At 37.4% G+C, this 18,280-nt stretch overlaps 1 protein-coding gene across 2 annotated transcripts in view; it reads left to right on the top strand.

The window, feature by feature from the left end:
• The first annotated feature begins 1,310 nt into the window (after window positions 1–1,310).
• Window positions 1,311–18,280, top strand: part of LOC125650130 (RNA polymerase II elongation factor ELL-like) — a 45,190-nt gene continuing 28,220 nt past the window's right edge. For both annotated transcript variants that reach the window (XM_048878109.2, XM_056167126.1), the window contains exons 1-2: window positions 1,311–1,459; window positions 14,947–14,991. In XM_048878109.2, the coding sequence (XP_048734066.2) occupies window positions 1,328–1,459; window positions 14,947–14,991 (177 nt within the window). In that variant the 5' untranslated portion in view covers window positions 1,311–1,327. The remainder of the gene's footprint in view (window positions 1,460–14,946; window positions 14,992–18,280) is intronic.

The following is an 18,280-nucleotide window of genomic DNA, read 5'->3' as shown; positions in this document are numbered from 1 at the left end:
AAGATATCAAAGGTAAAACACTGGAAATGTAAACATATCAGTGTATGCACGGTGTATGTATGTTCCAAAATCTAGAAAATGCACTACAGATCATATCAAATGAATCGATAAAAATGAATACGTGTACCATTCAGTACTAGCTAATAAGAGCCTTGTAATATTTAACTTGAAGATGAAAACACACACACACACACACAAAACAACCCACAATAATTGCCTACAAATTGTTGTTTATTAACAATATGATGCTAGTGTACATGCATAGATGCCACTGAGAAGGGGGGGGGGTCCAATTCCCGGATCTCTGGATCCGCTAATCAGTGTATTAAACTTCAATTTTAATAATAATGGTATGAGTTAACCATGGTATTACAATAGTATGATGTGACAATCATACACGTAGTACGTACATTTACTATCATGATCTTATAGTATTCGTGACAACATTTTATAATATTGTTTTATTTTACTACCGATATAATATCCTTGTTGTACAGCGCATTTTCAATCAGTATTATAAGCCAACTCAAGACCAACATCAATGTAGAAACCCTTAACATGTATATATAGTATACATCTGTATATCGTATTGTGTAGTTCTATTTAACTGTATACAATACTATAAGTAAGCTGTCTTGGATATATAACATCTGTATATGGTATGCATGTGTACATATTGTGGTATCATGTATTTATTTTTGTGTATTCTATAAATAAGCTGTCTTGAACACTTAGGGTACAAGACTACCAGTCTGATAGACTTGGCTCAGGCACCGTTCCTTGGTACTCTCTGTGTTTGTGACAACATTTTATAATATTGTTTTACTTTACTTCCCATATAGCACACTTATTGTACAGCACATTTTTAATCAGTATTGAATTCAATTCCTATTCATGAACGACATATAAATGTTTATAATCTGACCTAGTATAATCTATATTAATTGATGTTAAAGTTATTTATAAATAGCCTCGGGAAAAAATAAAGACCAACTCTCTCTCTCTCTCTCTCTCTCTCTCTCTCTCTCTCTCTTCTGATAAAAAAATATCCATGGATGCGATTGGTTCCATGCAGGAAACCTGATATGTATGACTCTCTCAAAATGCATTTTACTAGTATGGATAATAACACGACTTCATTTCAAAAATAATAATTTCAACAATTTGACAGAAACTGTATTTCAATTCCAATTATTTTTTCATTCCTAAAATTTCGTATCTACATATATTACATAATTTCCACAGTATGGATTAATTAGACCGGAAATGAATCGTTCCATATTTTGAGATCGTCCCTAGAGACATGTGTACATTGAAGAGCTCCAATATGGCTACGCTAGTGGAGGGCGAAAAATATGGGCTGTCTTCCACTTCAGCAAATTACGAACTTAAGAGCGTAGTCCATGTTAAATTAACTGATTCGGCATTAAAGACAATAGAAGATTTACTTAAATGCAAGGTATGGAGTGTTTATGTTGTATACTTACGTAGAAATTTCATATGAAAGTGATATCTCGAATCAACAAAATTATGCCTACTCAACAATATATCCGAAGAAGAGTGCTTTGAGGCTTATATTTTTAATATTCACTTAGAATAATATGAATTTCTATTTTCTAAGTCAATGTTTTAGTACTCTGTTCATTATTCCAAAGTCTGGTAATTTTTTAAACGCAGTTTGAAGTACGTGAGCTTAGACACATACTTCGGCAATATGGCTTTGTCCATTTTTGGGAATGTTGGTTGGTATTGCTTATGATTGTATAATTCGTAGTATTTGAAGCTTAATATCATTGACTGATGTGGAGAGATTGGTCCAGTGAAGAATTTCTAGCTTTAATCAAGGTATCCCCCTTTCCATGCTGGTCTGACAGCCATTTTTCCACTCCATATGTTGTCTCGATAATCTTTTACTAGTGCGAAATCTTTTTTTTTTAATTTTCATGTGTAGGTTGTTGAAAAATTTATTTTCTCACTTGTAACTCACAAACACTTCAGACAATAAAAAGACTCATTACTTGACAAAATAATCACTAGTAGGAGCTTATAAATAGTTCTTGGGTACATGTAGGTAACATTGATATGGTTCAAGATGTTGTGGCAAAATGTAGAATCTAGAAGTATTAGAACAATGAATTCCTCTACATCATGATGAGGGACAATAATTATCATTTATTTAGTAATCTTACATACGGAACAGGAAGAGAGAAAATTTATTTAACTCAGCATACCAGGATTTGAACCAGGGTGCCTAGAATCTTAAGTAAAGTTTTCTTCCAAATGAGCTAATTGTACCCCTGTGGAAGCTGGATAATCATGCCATTAATCCCTCCAATACGTCAGTTTCGAGATACGAACTCTTCTGTATAGGAGGTGCATTTAGTGGAATTTTGAATGCCTAAGTGGGACAGAGTAGATATACAGCCAACGAGAAAGACGATGAAATGTATTAAAAGCAGCTTCTCTTTAAATATGTAAATGTGGGAAATACTAAATACTATCGAAAGAAATGTTTTACCGAAGTGGAAACATACAAACAATGTCATATTTGCAAGAAATGTCTTGGATATGGTACTTATGACCAGCGAAACAACGTGATAGGATAAGAATTCTATGTATTTAATTACTCTCTAAATATGTATCACTTACTTAGTTTGTGTATCAGTCGAATTCGGGTTTTCAAACAGCGTATGAGAAACTTACTGAGTACATTCACTTACGCTGTGATGAATATCTGTCCCACTCCCGCGAGTAAACAAATTCTTTCACGCCTTACTATGTACGAGAGTTCTCAAAGGGAAATAACTCGGACGTATCTCGAAACCGGCATATTAAGGTCATCACTCTTGAAGACCCACAAATTACCCAAGATCTTTATCCACCCATCTTTATCTCCTGGTAAACCTCTCATCTGTCAGTTCCGGGGGTAAATTGGTACCATTAGCAGGAAACCAGTTTATTCCAGGGGCTGGTCTACAACACTAAATGTAACGGGAAGGGAGGAAATGCTACAGAGCAGACTGGGATTGAACCCTGCCCCCCAAAGTATCTATCGCCTGAGATATCCGACCATGAATGATCAAATCCGGCTGGCCTCAAATTTTAAAATATTTCATTTATAATGTGAAATATCAAATATTAAATGCTCAGTATATGTAAGATGCAAGTTAGATACTCGGTAAAAAATATCAAATACTCGATAGAGAATATTAAATACCGGGTACAAATTAAATATAAGTCGCACAGAATATTAACACGCGTGCATTTCTTGATGCGTTGGATCCAGCATTTCCACGGTAACCGTATTAAATCACAAAATAAAGCCATCATCATGAAAGACTCATCTTCTGCATATTGTAGTATACAACCTTTTATTATGAAAAGGAAATTTCAGACAGATTAATAATAAATTCAATTATTGGGGGGGTGCTGGAAATTTATTTACTATGTTAGTAGACTGAGAATGATCATGATGAGGTATTGTATAGGTTATTAGGAGATTAATTAAACAGGACAAGATTTGTGAAAGATGGACTATCAGAGTTGAGAAAGGTACTGACTTAAACGGAGTGAATAAAGTTAACATATTGTATGTGTTCAGATGAATGATGTGATGCATTGGGATGTGTATAATTGTTAGATATATAGTTCGTGTTTCAGTTAGATAGTTTGTTCACATGTTATGTACCTCAATAGGATCTCACTCCCACCCTTATGTTGACACGAATTTTGTGTCTTGCAATGCACAGCTAAATAATCTGGACTGTTTGAACTTGAGGAACTATGATTATAAAATTTGATTTGCCAATATATACATGTATATGGGTGGGTTTTTTTTTACCCATATTCTGTTGAATTTCTCAATTCTTGATGTTCTGTTGTCAAATAGATTGGTGTCCATCTATATAAATGGAAGCTATCTGGATAGGAATCTTTTCTGTGTTTAGATTTGTACTGATATTTGTCACAATAGTAATTGAAAATCCGAACTGTTTATCACAAGTGCCACTGTGAAGAATCACTAGTGAGTTTGTTTGCTAGACTGAAACACAGACAAACTGTGGAGCATGTTAACAACACCCAAACATGCATTCTGTCATGACAAGTTTGTGTTTAAACATGTTGGCTCTGACACCTAAGTACTAAGTGTACTGTGCCCCTGGGGGATATGTCTGTTATGGACTTCTGAGCAGTAGGAGATAGGCCAGGGATTTACTCCCCATCTTTGAGCAATGTTGTATCAGACATTGACACTGTGTAGTACATTTGTACATTCCTTTAAATTTCTACCCTAATCAGTGCTATCATCTTGTTACACCAGTATGATTTATGTAAGATTACGTAATATTAATTTGCTATATTGAAGATAACGGATTACTAATCCGTAAAATCTCCTCATTGCTAACTATTGTTCTCCATCAACAACATTTTTTAAAAATTGTGATACATGTATGTTTAGTATTTACATTAAAGACCTGTGATATCAAACACCCATGATAAATGATAATATTTAAACTTTGAATGGTTATCAATACCTTTATCTGTGTCAGAATTATCAAAAACGGTGTGAATTTCAGTGAGAAATCTTGTGGAGGCAGACAGTGTTTGTAATTTTAGGGAGTGCCTTGTTGCAATGAAAGTGGTTCATATTGAACGCTGTCAAATCAATACACATTGTTTTCATTGATGGAATCTGTTTAAAAAAAACCATCACACTATCAGATTAGTGTGTTATTAGGTGCTACTCAAACATGCTTATTATTCTACGCATGGGCTGGTTGCATAATTTACAATATCAGAAGATTTGTTCAAGATGGTTAAGCAACAGTAGTATTAATTAGCATTTCATTTTGATAGTATTAGCTCATGTGAGTAATATCTTAATGACAGGCAGAATATCTACATGATCAGAGAGATAAGTAATTTAGGTGTGTATGAAGTCTTGGGAATATTTAAGTGCATCACCTTATTATAAGCTAGGTGTATATATATTTTTTTTTTAGTGTTTTGTTCCCAGAAAACATCAATAATTTGGTAGATTCTGATGCATTATTTGATGTGGGGGGTTGGTGGGTTAAATTCCATTTAATGCTGTACTGATGCCAATTGTGCATAAAGACCTGTAAATAGTGGCACACATGCATTAAGTCACAAATACTAAGTAATACACAGTTACTTGTGACAAAAAAAAAAATCTCAGGACTAAGATGAATAATTTAGCTCATCTGCCATTCAATCAAATTCACATTACAAGGTTAATTATATGCAAGTTTTACTAACCATGGCTTTTTTAAAAAAAAAATGTATATATACTAATTCTGAAAATCGTCAAGGGATAAGGTGTAAAGAATTGGCTATTTCTGACAATTTGATTTTGATCGTGAGGCTTTTGTGTAAAAGCTAGGTCACGGGACCCCAGTATTTGTGTTGAAACAGGGTTTTAGGAGGTGTGCTACACCTGAAAAATTTGATATGCATGAAAAGTAGAGGATATGTACAAGAATATTTTGGAATTGAAAACTTTCAAATTTACTTTATTTAGAAAAATTGCACTTTTATTAGAAAGCAATCGAAAAAAAAATTCAAAACCCTGCTGGACTTGAACCCACAATCTTACAGCTCAGCAGTTGACATGCTAACCTACGTTAGGCAATGGTGTTTGAAATGAATAGACAAATATTGCTCATATTTATATTTTCATCCATGTCTTAAAAAGGTAGTCAGCCAGTATGATGATGTAGAGTACCTCCTTAAGCATCTTTTAAATCTGTGATCCCTAGATGATAGATTCAAATACATACATTTCATCTATCAATACTAATTTGTGTTGTAACACATGTTATGCAATATTACATACATATAGATGATGATGATTCTTTATGTGTTTTAGTAGGACAGCTGTCTCCATTACTTTTTATATTTTTGATGAGTCTGTCAGGGGTACCAGTTTTTGTTTTAATGGAATCCTGTATGTATGTGTTAAATTGCCTTGCAAGATGCTGCACACATATTACAGGCACACAAATTCTGAGAGGCTAGATCAGGAGACGTAAACTAAACACTTTATATGAGACTGATGTACTGTGGGGTAGGGAACAACACTTTAATGAGACTGATGTACTGTGGGGTAGGGAACAACACTTTAATGAGACTGATGTACTGTGGGGTAGGGAACAACACTTTAATGAGACTGATGTACCGTGGGGTAGGGAACAACACTTTAATGAGACTGATGTACTGTGGGGTAGGGAACAACACTTTAATGAGACTGATGTACTGTGGGGTATAAATCAACACTTTATATGAGACTGATGTACTGTGGGGTAGGGAACAACACTTTATATGAGACTGATGTACTGTGGGGTAGGGAACAACACTTTAATGAGACTGATGTACTGTGGGGTAGGGAACAACACTTTATATGAGACTGATGTACTGTGGGGTAGGGAACAACACTTTATATGAGACTGATGAACTGTGGGGTAGAGATCAACACTTTATATGAGACTGATGTACTGTGGGGTAGGGAACAACACTTTATATGAGACTGATGTACTGTGGGGTAGGGAACAACACTTTATATGAGACTGATGTACTGTGGGGTAGGGAACAACACTTTAATGAGACTGATGTACTGTGGGGTAGGGAACAACACTTTAATGAGACTGATGTACTGTGGGGTAGGGAACAACACTTTAATGAGACTGATGTACTGTGGGGTATAAATCAACACTTTATATGAGACTGATGTACTGTAGGGTAGGGATCAACACTTTATATGAGACTGATGTACTGTGGCACTGTTACAGTGCTTTCATTAAGAGCCGGTACCCGGTACTTTTACCCGCCTACAATTGCATTAAGTACCGGCAGAAAAAATCGTTTGCAAAAAAAAAAATTGTAAAATATTTTTAATCGTAAGTTTCTTCATAAAAGCCTTAAAATTGGCTTGAAAACTTTCTATTCGTTGCGTTCGGTTGATCGAGTTTGTTTTGGTGCTCTCTTCGAGGTCCGCGTCATTTCGACAGCTTTTTCCGCATTCTCTCACCAGAGGGCGCGCTACGCAAGCTTCACTTTCACGTGTTGTGGAGCGTAGCGTAACGCCCTCTGGTCAGAGATTGCTTTTTCCGTTTGACTGAAAGATAAACTTAGAGAGTACCGAAAAGAAATCACACGAGCGCTTTAAATAACATTTCTTACCTTTAGAAATCAAGCGTAAAATTGACATTGAAGAAAAAATTATTGATAAAATTGTCACGATGTCAAAATGAAAATCTATTACAGATTACTTTGCTTCTAACAAAAAGAAAAATAAAGGTAAAAATGAAAATTACTGCCCTATAAGATTCAATCCATACCGATAATTGTTGTGATATTTTGAAATGATAGCATACACGAGTATGAACATGTTTTGATCATAATTTTCTTCTTGTCATCGTTTTTATCGAGTTGTAAATTCTTTTCTGAAAAATGATGAATCTTAAGAAACAGTACTTTGTGTCATAATCATTTGCAAAATTTTAATCAATCAAAGATCTGAATTAACCAAATGAAAATTATTTCATGTTCAGTTGCTAGAACAAAAATCATAATACTAAGCAAAATGATGTCAAGTGCAAATACTTGTAGCCACAGAAAACCAAAACAATATGAAAATGAATCAGTCAAAGAGACTGCACTCCATTCAACTTTGAATAAAGAAAACAAAAACTTTCATATTTACAACATCATTTATTTAAAATATTTGCATTTTTATTAAGTAATAAACATGTCACAACAGTTTAACATCATGTTTCAACCAATATTAACCCTCAATTTTACAGATAAAAAAGCCCTTTTAACACAAAATTCAGTTTAAAAATAGCAGTATCAAATGCTGAAAACCCAGGACCCCTCGCCCTCAGGCTGGGGGTACCTCCTGATTCTCAGGAGGTACTCCCAGCCTTTAAAAATAATGAAACCCCTGCTGTGGGGTAGGGAACAACACTTTATATGAGACTGATGTACTGTGGGGTAGGGAACAACTCTTTATATGAGACTGATGTACTGTGGGGTAGGGAACAACACTTTATATGAGACTGATGTACTGTGGGGTAGGGAACAACACTTTATATGAGACTGATGTACTGTGGGGTAGGGAACAACACTTTATATGAGACTGATGTCTGTATTTTATGTACGTTGATCCCAAATTAATTGCTTTTTATCAAACCCCACATGTCCAATGCTGCATTTGATATCCCCGGACAGTTAAATACTGGTATTTATTTATTGATATATTGCTGGACAACTAAATACTAGTATTGACTTATTGGTACATGGCTGGACAGTTAAATACTATTATTGACTTGTCAGTACATCACTGGACAGTTAAATAGTAAAATACTAGTATTGACTTATCAGTACATCACTGGACAGTTGATACTGGTATTTTTTATTGGTACTTCTTGAGACAGTTAAATACTGGCATTCATTATCGGTACATCACTGGACAGTTAATACTGGTATTTATTATCGGTACATCACTGGACAGTTAATAATGGTATTTATTATCGGTACATCACTAGACAATTAATACTGGTATTTACTATTGGTACATCACTGGACAGTTAATACTGGTATTTATTATCGGTACATCCGACTGGACAGTTAATACGGGTATTTATTTCGCAGCACATCACTACCCCCCTACTAATTACACAGACCTATACACTGTTGACAGATGCTGATGTGACAAGTTTACAGTGCTGACACAGCAAGTGAATGACCAGCTGACCAGATCCGTGTCCAGCATGACGTTCCTTGTATTACAAGGATTACTAGTACTTCTAACCACAGGTGTTACAAGTTAGTCTTCACGGGTCAGTTAACACAGCTCTGATATAGGTAGTCCTTCATCAATAATTGGAGTGAATAATTATGAACTGTAACTGTCCATGTTTAGACAGTAAAGTAAGAAACTCTTGGGGTTTTAGATTAATAGGCTTAGTGACTGATAATGTACTCTATAGGTAAAGTTGTAAGCAGATTTACATTGATACACATAAGAGCAACATGTGAAACAATCTGCTGAATAAGTAAGTTATTCACTGTCTATCATGATGGCCAAAGCACATGTCATGTATGGTTATCGGAGTGACCATCAGTATTGACCCAGATTAAGAGGAGGATGAGAAAGGCTTTAACTGATTTACGTAACACGCGGATCCATCAGCAATTACTTCATGTTAGTGTTAAGAATACCACATGGTGTGTTGTTGAAGTGAAAGGTGAAGGTTGTTACATCCTTATCTGGTTGTTCACACACTATGCAGTGGTCAGTAAATAGGTACCCTGCACTATATACACTGTATACCACCAGAGTATCTTGTCATCAGTTCTTATATATAGTTGTTTACATGTATTATGTAAAAACCCCAAAGGTAACTGCCACAGCATGTACGTGCTCCGTGGAGTATTATCACCCCTGATTCATTATCGATAGATAAGATGTGTCAAGTTCGTTGACCACTCAAAATATCAATGAAGAGTTTGCTAGGTGTGTATAGTGCAGATGTCCAAGCTCTTTGGTCTGAGATAAGTGGTAGCTTGGAATATTTTCTTTGTCTCTATAGATAGTCAGATTACCCAAATTGGACAGTTTATCGTCATATTTGGGTTAGAAAACTATGAGGGCACCAGAGGTCAAGCGGAGGTTATATAAGGCAATCGTTATAGTACTGGACCACATATGGAACCACTAGGCCAAAATTAGAATGCCCAGAGAGATTGTGGGACCTTGTGGCGGCAAGCTTTCAAGGTCCTGTGGTCTCTACAGTCAGACACGCATTGCAGTTTCAAATAGAATATATCATCAAGTAAATTTTCTATCATAATTAACAGGATATAATTGGAACTTATACATACATACATTACATACATACATACATACATTACATACAAATTATACTATTGAAAATAGTGGTGCCCGCTTGCCTGTGGGACAGTAAGGGCCATCGTTCTCTTCAAATTTAACAAATTAAATTTTTAAAGTGATGATATTGATATATATATATATGGCAAATTTATTCAATTATACTGTTCTGTGATTGATTGCAAACTCTTGATCAGTGAAAAAATGTTTTGATTGATTGGAGGGAGAGATATTGGCAACAGAAAATTTTTGTACTTGATGATACAGAGAATTTCAAGCTTTGCCTCAATTGTTTACAAAGGAGATTGGAATGACACACGACAATGTTGGCTGGCAATCAAAGAAGAAGAAAATTTGACTGATTTTATAATGATCGGGTATTAGATAGGCCATTAAATTTCAGTTCTTTTGCCCCAAAATGTTGTTTATTTCAATGCCTCATTTAAGCTGGTCCCTTAGTGTTAGAAGTGCTGTATTGATCGACCCATTATGAAATTGTTGCAATCTAAGAATTTAAAATGAGGTCACAGTTCACTCTTCTAAAATAAGGTTATAACTATAGAACCTGTGCACTTTAGACTTGACATTGGTCCTTAGAAGACTTACAGTAGCACTCTGCAGTCACAGACTGGGAATAATATGTTGTGTTACCCGAGTATTATGTAGGTCAAGCTGGCTGTTCGTATTATAGGGTCTATCACAGTACAATATTGGATGACAAGTTTATATGGGTGTCCCCAGCATGATATGGAGGACATCAGTTTGTCAATCATAATGCAATGCATCCATTTGTTATGTGTGAAAATTAGTATTACTAATATGATTGATTGAAATAACAAGTAAATAAAACTGTTTCTCATCATTTGAATTGTTCTGTAAGATGATTAAGGGACTGAGTGTTTTTTGCCAGGTATAAAATAGAAATGTATGAATTAGGTCACAGAGATGAAATTCTGAATTTCAGAAGTTGATTGTCTGACTAAATTTTCAAGGAAGCTCCAATTAGTGTTTTTGTAGTTATAGTACATGTAATATATAGATGTTAGAACAGTAGATTCTGATAATTATAGTACATGTAATATATAGATGTTAGAACAGTAGATTCTGATAATTATAGTACATGTAATATATAGATGTTAGAACAGTAGATTCTGATAATTATAGTACATGTAATATATAGATGTTAGAACAGTAGATTCTGATAATTATAGTACATGTAATATATAGATGTTAGAACAGTAGATTCTGATAATTATAGTACATGTAATATATAGATGTTAGAACAGTAGATTCTGATAATTATAGTACATGTAGTATATAGATGTTAGAACAGTAGATTCGATCTGTTTAGTCGTTTTGAGAATCAGACAGACATGCGCTCTGTCGCTGTCGACTGAACAAGTAGAGGAGTAAATTTGAGGGTCAGTTTGATTGTTGTGACACTGTGTAGTTAATGACATTTGGTGACATATCACACAACATTGGAATGATTATTCCGTTCCCCTAGGGGGAATATGCACTCACACACTGCACTATACCAGGAACTTGTGTTAAAAAAAACCCAATCTAGCATTGATTGTGTGATTTGGGGGTCATTCCAAAAGATAAAATATCAGAAGTGTATATACATACCTGTTGCACAGAAGTGAATACCTATAAATTTGTATGTGTAAATTACTATACGATTATACAGAGTGTGTCACAGAATTACTACCTGCAGGCTTTATTAGAAGCACTCCTATTCTAAATATTTTTAGTTTATTTCTCCGTTGTTTTGATGTTCTGAGAAGACCTAGTTACAATATACAGTACTTACAGTATAAAGATTTGGATCTAATGAGCTGAAATTTGACCTTATAGTCCTGAGGTCTGATGAGAAATTCACCATTTGCATTTCTTTGAATAATATTGGACGGAAAGACGGTTTATGTATTGTATTTCATTTGTTCGATGCAGTTTTGACATGCATTGATGGAAATTTAACATCAGTAAAATTAGTTCTTAACAAGCTGCACTGATAAGACCCTGTTTTTAATGTTAGAAAGGGATATATTATCTGTTTGAGTATAATGTGGGACAGAAAGAGATTATTTAATAAAGTAGGTTAGAATTGGAAGATGAATCCATGCATTTTCTTGAATTTGACTCTAGCCAACATAATGAATTATAGTGACAGCTTGTGTATTGAAATCTGTTTTAGCATATAATCTTATGCGCACCTGATAAATCCATTTAATGCAGTAATGTCTGTGAAATTTGTACCAGTAGGTATTATCTTAATGTTTCCATTTAATGCACAGATGATTAAATTTTTTAATATTAATTGTGACCCTCATTTTTCACATGATGAGTTCCTGAATTAATTTGCAAGGTGTAATAAATGATTGTATGCACAAGCTGTCTAAATGAAATCTATATATATCTTTGTCATTTTGAAGTACATTTTAAAGAACTTTTTTTTTAACATCAATATAGGTAAACAGAAGACTTTTAATAGATATACATACACCCCCTTTTTTTTTGAAAGGAAGTGATTTTTTATTGCTATAATTATGATAATTATTGGTAAAAAAAAAAAGTCAAAGCCAACATATTATTGATGGTCCTGAACACATTTTCTGAATTTAAAATCAATGTGGCCATTGATAAAGATGTCTTCTGAAAGTAGAGTGTATGTGGTCTGTTTGTAAACAAGTCAGATTTTATATCTTGTGTATTGACGTCATATCAATTGTGAACGCGGAATCCATTTATTTCAGTCCCTTAGTCTGTCGTGATGATTAACTGATTCGACCTCGCGAGTGACGTCTCACGTCATTTGATATTTACGTGTAGACACTCAAAACGCTATCACTGCTTCACACACCTGACGTTTTACTATTGTTTTAAATTTGCATATAAATTCCCAGGTGAAATTTTTCAATCCTCACCACCACTCCCCCCCCCCCCCCCCCCCCCCCCCCCCCCGAATAGATCCCAGGGGTATTTAAGTCTCTGACTGTCTGTTTGTTTTGTTTTTGTATTTAGATTTTATTTTGTTGCTGTGTTTTTAAATGTGAAACATAATGATTAGCAATTGTTTGTTGTTTGGATGTATATGTATGGATGTGGGTTTAAGCTAGTGGTTTGTGTTTAAGTGCCCTGTTTACCATTGGTTAATGAACAGATGTTTGCCTTAATTGCACTGAAGTGTACTGTGAAAAAAGACTTTGAAAGTGTGTGATTTTGGGAGGGGGAACGTGAAATAATGCACATTGACTCAACTAATATAAAGACACAATGTCAGCATCATCTGTTGCTGTAGATTTTATGGTGGATGTGATTTCTTGATTTTAGAAAGAGAATGTGGTTAACATAAAATTGGTTTAATTAATTCAGAGGAATACAGGACTGATATCATACTTTAATGTCACATGTGTAATTATAATACCTTCCAGATATATAAACTTTTAAGCATATTAAAGATGACGTGTTTTGAAGCTATAAGCTCTGAATAGCATTAATTAGATGGTCTTTATTCTCACAGACATCTCACCAGTAATACTTGTCTTGTGAGCATGTGCAAATACATGTGTCAAATTGCTAATATCATCAGAACAATTAAAGTGGATTATGAAAGTCGTGGGTCTTTTGGATTCGACCAAAAAATGAAGGTCCCATGTTGCTGTAGGTGTTTGCATGATGCCATGAACTATAATGTCATGCGTATATAGGTGTAAATTTGTAGTACTTCACCCTAAGCTGGCAACATCTCATATACAGTTGAGCGAAAAATTCTTTAATGGGGTGTACAGTATAATAGAACAATAAAGATACCTTGTTGAGTAGATAGTTTTAGAAATGTTAGGTACTTAGATGTCAAGGTCATTTGTCAGTGACCTTAACTAGTAAATAGTTGCAATGGCATGCTTATACAGTAATTGAGTGTAAGTATGAGGCTTTTATTTATTGAAATTTAGTGTACTGGTATGCTTTGAAATTGATGAAAACTAATGATACCTAGGAATCATATTACAATGTTGTGATCATATTAAAAACAGGAAAAGGTACGTTTGATTTACCAATATAAATATCAATTGCAATTATAAAATAACAGTTATGAAGAGTATTAACTGTAATTAGAAAAAGGGAGGATGAGTATTAATTCACATTGAAATGAAGCATTGGCGTTTCTGTGAACTTGTACTTTACGGTACATATAGCAGTGTTTTGTGGGTGTTTTGCGTTAGTCGATTAACACACAGGATGGGGGTGTCTGGATTCGCTGTTACCTATAGACTGCACACTTGTTACGTCTTATCAGTAATTGGCATTTATTGAAAACGTATCGATGTGGTTTGTGAAATTGTAGAGATTTAATTGTTTCCTTCTTTCTGATTTGAATTATAGACTAATTATATCAATTTAATAAATAAGAGCTCAATGATTATGGTTTACACTCATTTGTACTTCAGGATTAAATACTGTAGTAAATGTGAGACACATTTGATATGCGTATTATAAATGATTTGTAGCCTCTAGACAAAGACTATAGAACAATCCCATTGTTGCATAGACTTATGTTACTTGTATTGATTAATTACTGTTGATTAATGACTGTGCATTCAGCTGTTGGTAATGATTCCACATGTTATGTTAATTATCTATGAAGTATATGCATCAGGCTTTATTTGCTGATATTTTTATTCCACAATTTTATATTTATTTGGATTTTCAATATCAAAATTCCAATGATGCGAATATATAAGTGTGATCATGTGTGAGTGTGTGTTTGTATGCACGTGTGCGTGCATGTGTATGCCATCTTTACAATTTGTAATGGTAGCCGTGGTGTAGTTGTAAACAATGCGTGCTACATGTAAATACAGAATGAAACTGAACAGGCTGCATGTGCATAATTTGATATTGCGGATATAAAAAACACAGAAAATTAAAAGAAATCATTATCATCCTAAATAGAGTTTGTGGGTACTGTGTTTTGGTGTTCATGAATGTTTATATACTGTTTATCATAAAGTTTCTCCTCTTTTCAGGACAAGTCCAAGAAACCTTCAATTTCCTTTAATGGCAACCAAGGGGTAAGTAGGGACTGCTTGTTCCAGTTAGATCATTGTGGTCTGATTATCATTGTGGTCCGGACCGATTATTATAGTTGTTCGATTATCATTGATCATTATTTACGACCTTTAGTAAAGTCCTGTCCAGGTCTGTACACTACTAGGTTTAGGTGGCTAGAAAAATCCAAGGATTAAATTCCCTCGAAAGACTACACCACACCCCTTAAATTTGCATTCATTATGTCATGGACACAGAACTATATCTGCATTGTCTCAGTTCGCCAGCTGTTCATGGGTACTGGATTTGACTGGGTGTTAGTGTGAGGGATTGTTGGGTACCGGCTTTTGCTGGGGGGTTAGTGTGACGGAGTGGTGGGTACCGGGTTTGACTGGGGGTTAGTGTGAGGGAGTGGTGGGTACCGGCTTTGACTGAAGGTTAGTGTGACAGAGTGGTGGGTACCGGGTTTGGCTGGAGGTTAATGTGACAGAGTGGTGGGTACCGGCTTTGACTGGAGGTTAGTGTGACAGAGTGGTGGGTACCGGGTTTGACTGGGGGTTAGTGTGACAGAGTGGTGGGTACCGGCTTTGACTGGGTGTTAGTGTGACGGAGTGGTGGGTACCAGGTTTGACTGGGGGTTAGTGTGACAGAGTGGTGGGTACCGGGTTTGACTGGGGGTTAGTGTGACGGAGTGGTGGGTACCAGGTTTGACTGGGTGTTAGTGTGACAGAGTGGTGGGTACCAGGTTTGACTGGGGGTTAGTGTGACAGAGTGGTGGGTACCGGGTTTGACTGGGGGTTAGTGTGACAGAGTGGTGGGTACCGGGTTTGACTGGGGGTTAGTGTGACAGAGTGGTGGGTACCGGCTTTGACTGGGTGTTAGTGTGACAGAGTGGTGGGTACCGGGTTTGACTGGGTGTTAGTGTGATGGAGTGGTGGGTACCGGCTTTGACTGGGTGTTAGTGTGATGGAGTGGTGGGTACTGGGTTTGACTGGGGGTTAGTGTGACAGAGTGGTGGGTACCGGGTTTGACTGGGGGTTAGTGTGATGGAGTGGTGGGTACCGGGTTTGATTGGGTGTTAATGTGATGGAGTGGTGGGTACCGGGTTTGACTGGGTGTTAGTGTGACAGAGTGGTGGGTACCGGGTTTGACTGGGTGTTAGTGTGACAGAGTGGTGGGTACCGGGTTTGACTGGGGGTTAGTGTGACAGAGTGGTGGGTACCGGGTTTGACTGGGGGTTAGTGTGACAGAGTGGTGGGTACCGGCTTGACAGAGTGGTGGGTACCGGGTTTGGCTGGAGGTTAGTGTGACAGAGTGGTGGGTACCGGGTTTGACGGGGGGGTTAGTGTGACGGAGTGGTGGGTACCAGGTTTGACTGGGGGTTAGTGTGACAGAGTGGTGGGTACCGGGTTTGACTGGGGGTTAGTGTGACAGAGTGGTGGGTACCGGGTTTGACTGGGGGTTAGTGCGACAGAGTGGTGGGTACCGGCTTGACAGAGTGGTGGGTACCGGGTTTGACTGGGGGTTAGTGTGACATAGTGGTGGGTACCGGGTTTGACTTGGGGTTAGTGTGACAGAGTGGTGGATACCGGCTTGACAGAGTGGTGGGTACCAGGTTTGACTGGGGGTTAGTGTGACAGAGTGGTGGGTACCGGGTTTGATTGGGTGTTAGTGTGATGGAGTGGTGGGTACCGGGTTTGACTGGGTGTTAGTGTGACAGAGTGGTGGGTACCGGGTTTGACTGGGGGTTAGTGTGACAGAGTGGTGGGTACCGGGTTTGATTGGGTGTTAGTGTGATGGAGTGGTGGGTACCGGGTTTGACTGGGTGTTAGTGTGATGGAGTGGTGGGTACCAGGTTTGGCTGGGTGTTGTGTGACAGAGTGGTGGGTACCGGGTTTGACTGGGTGTTAGTGTGACAGAGTGGTGGGTACCGGGTTTGACTGGGGGTTAGTGTGACAGAGTGGTGGGTACCGGGTTTGACTGGGTGTTAGTGTGACAGAGTGGTGGGTACCGGGTTTGACTGGGGGTTAGTGTGACAGAGTGGTGGGTACCGGCTTGACAGAGTGGTGGGTACCGGGTTTGGCTGGAGGTTAATGTGACAGAGTGGTGGGTACCGGGTTTGACGGGGGGGTTAGTGTGACGGAGTGGTGGGTACCAGGTTTGGCTGGGGGTTAGTGTGATGGAGTGGTGGGTACCGGGTTTGGCTGGGGGTTAGTGTGACAAAGTGGTGGGTACCGGGTTTGGCTGGGGGTTAGTGTGATGGAGTGGTGGGTACCGGGTTTGGCTGGAGGTTAGTGTGACAGAGTGGTGGGTACCGGGTTTGACTGGGGGTTAGTGTGACAGAGTGGTGGGTACCGGGTTTGACTGGGGGTTAGTGTGACAGAGTGGTGGGTACCGGGTTTGACTGGGGGTTAGTGCGACAGAGTGGTGGGTACCGGCTTGACAGAGTGGTGGGTACCGGGTTTGACTGGGGGTTAGTGTGACAGAGTGGTGGGTACCGGGTTTGACTGGGGGTTAGTGTGACAGAGTGGTGGGTACCGGGTTTGACTGGGGGTTAGTGTGACAGAGTGGTGGGTACCGGGTTTGGCTGGGGGTTATTGTGATGGAGTGGTGGGTACCGGGTTTGACTGGGGGTTAGTGTGACAGAGTGGTGGGTACCGGGTTTGGCTGGGGGTTTGTGCAACAGTGGTGGGTACTGGCTTTGACTGAGGTTAACCTGTGACAGTGGTGTCCTACCCAGGGAAGTATGTAACATTTGTCCGCTTGGCACAATGGAAACTGGGAATAAGCAGTGACCTTAAGAGCACCATGGCTTGGGAAGAATTCAGCATGTAAGTTCTATTCTTTATCAATACACACTTGGAATAGATTGAGTCAGTTTAAGGTAAGGTCATGTACGTAGATCGCTTATATAATGGACCTTAAGAATCAGGGTTTGTAGACAAGTTGTCTCGGTGTAATTAGGTCAAGGTCAATGACACCACCAAACAGATGGAACATTCACAGCATTTAAACATCTAGTTCCAGGCAATAAAATCTGAAGACTGAAAGCATCAAACCTTGCTTCATGAAGTCTGGTAATTAACATGTGAGACATGCATAAAGAGAACGAGAAAACAAGGAGTTTAAAAAATACTGAGCATTTACTGTTGTATAATAGCTAAAAATGAGAGAAACCATCCACATGCTTGTGTCAATGGATTTACGTAATAATTTCTTTTTGTTTTCCATTTTTTGTACTTTTGATGATGAATTTTATATGAAAGAACAGATTTATGTGTCGCCTGCAGTGAATTGTGTGCACAAGAGTTA

Source organism: Ostrea edulis, chromosome 5, assembly GCF_947568905.1.
Source record: "Ostrea edulis chromosome 5, xbOstEdul1.1, whole genome shotgun sequence".
NCBI lineage: Eukaryota > Metazoa > Mollusca > Bivalvia > Ostreida > Ostreidae > Ostrea > Ostrea edulis.
The sequence above is the reverse complement of the archived record's forward strand: the minus strand, read 5'-3'. Positions and strand labels throughout refer to the sequence as shown.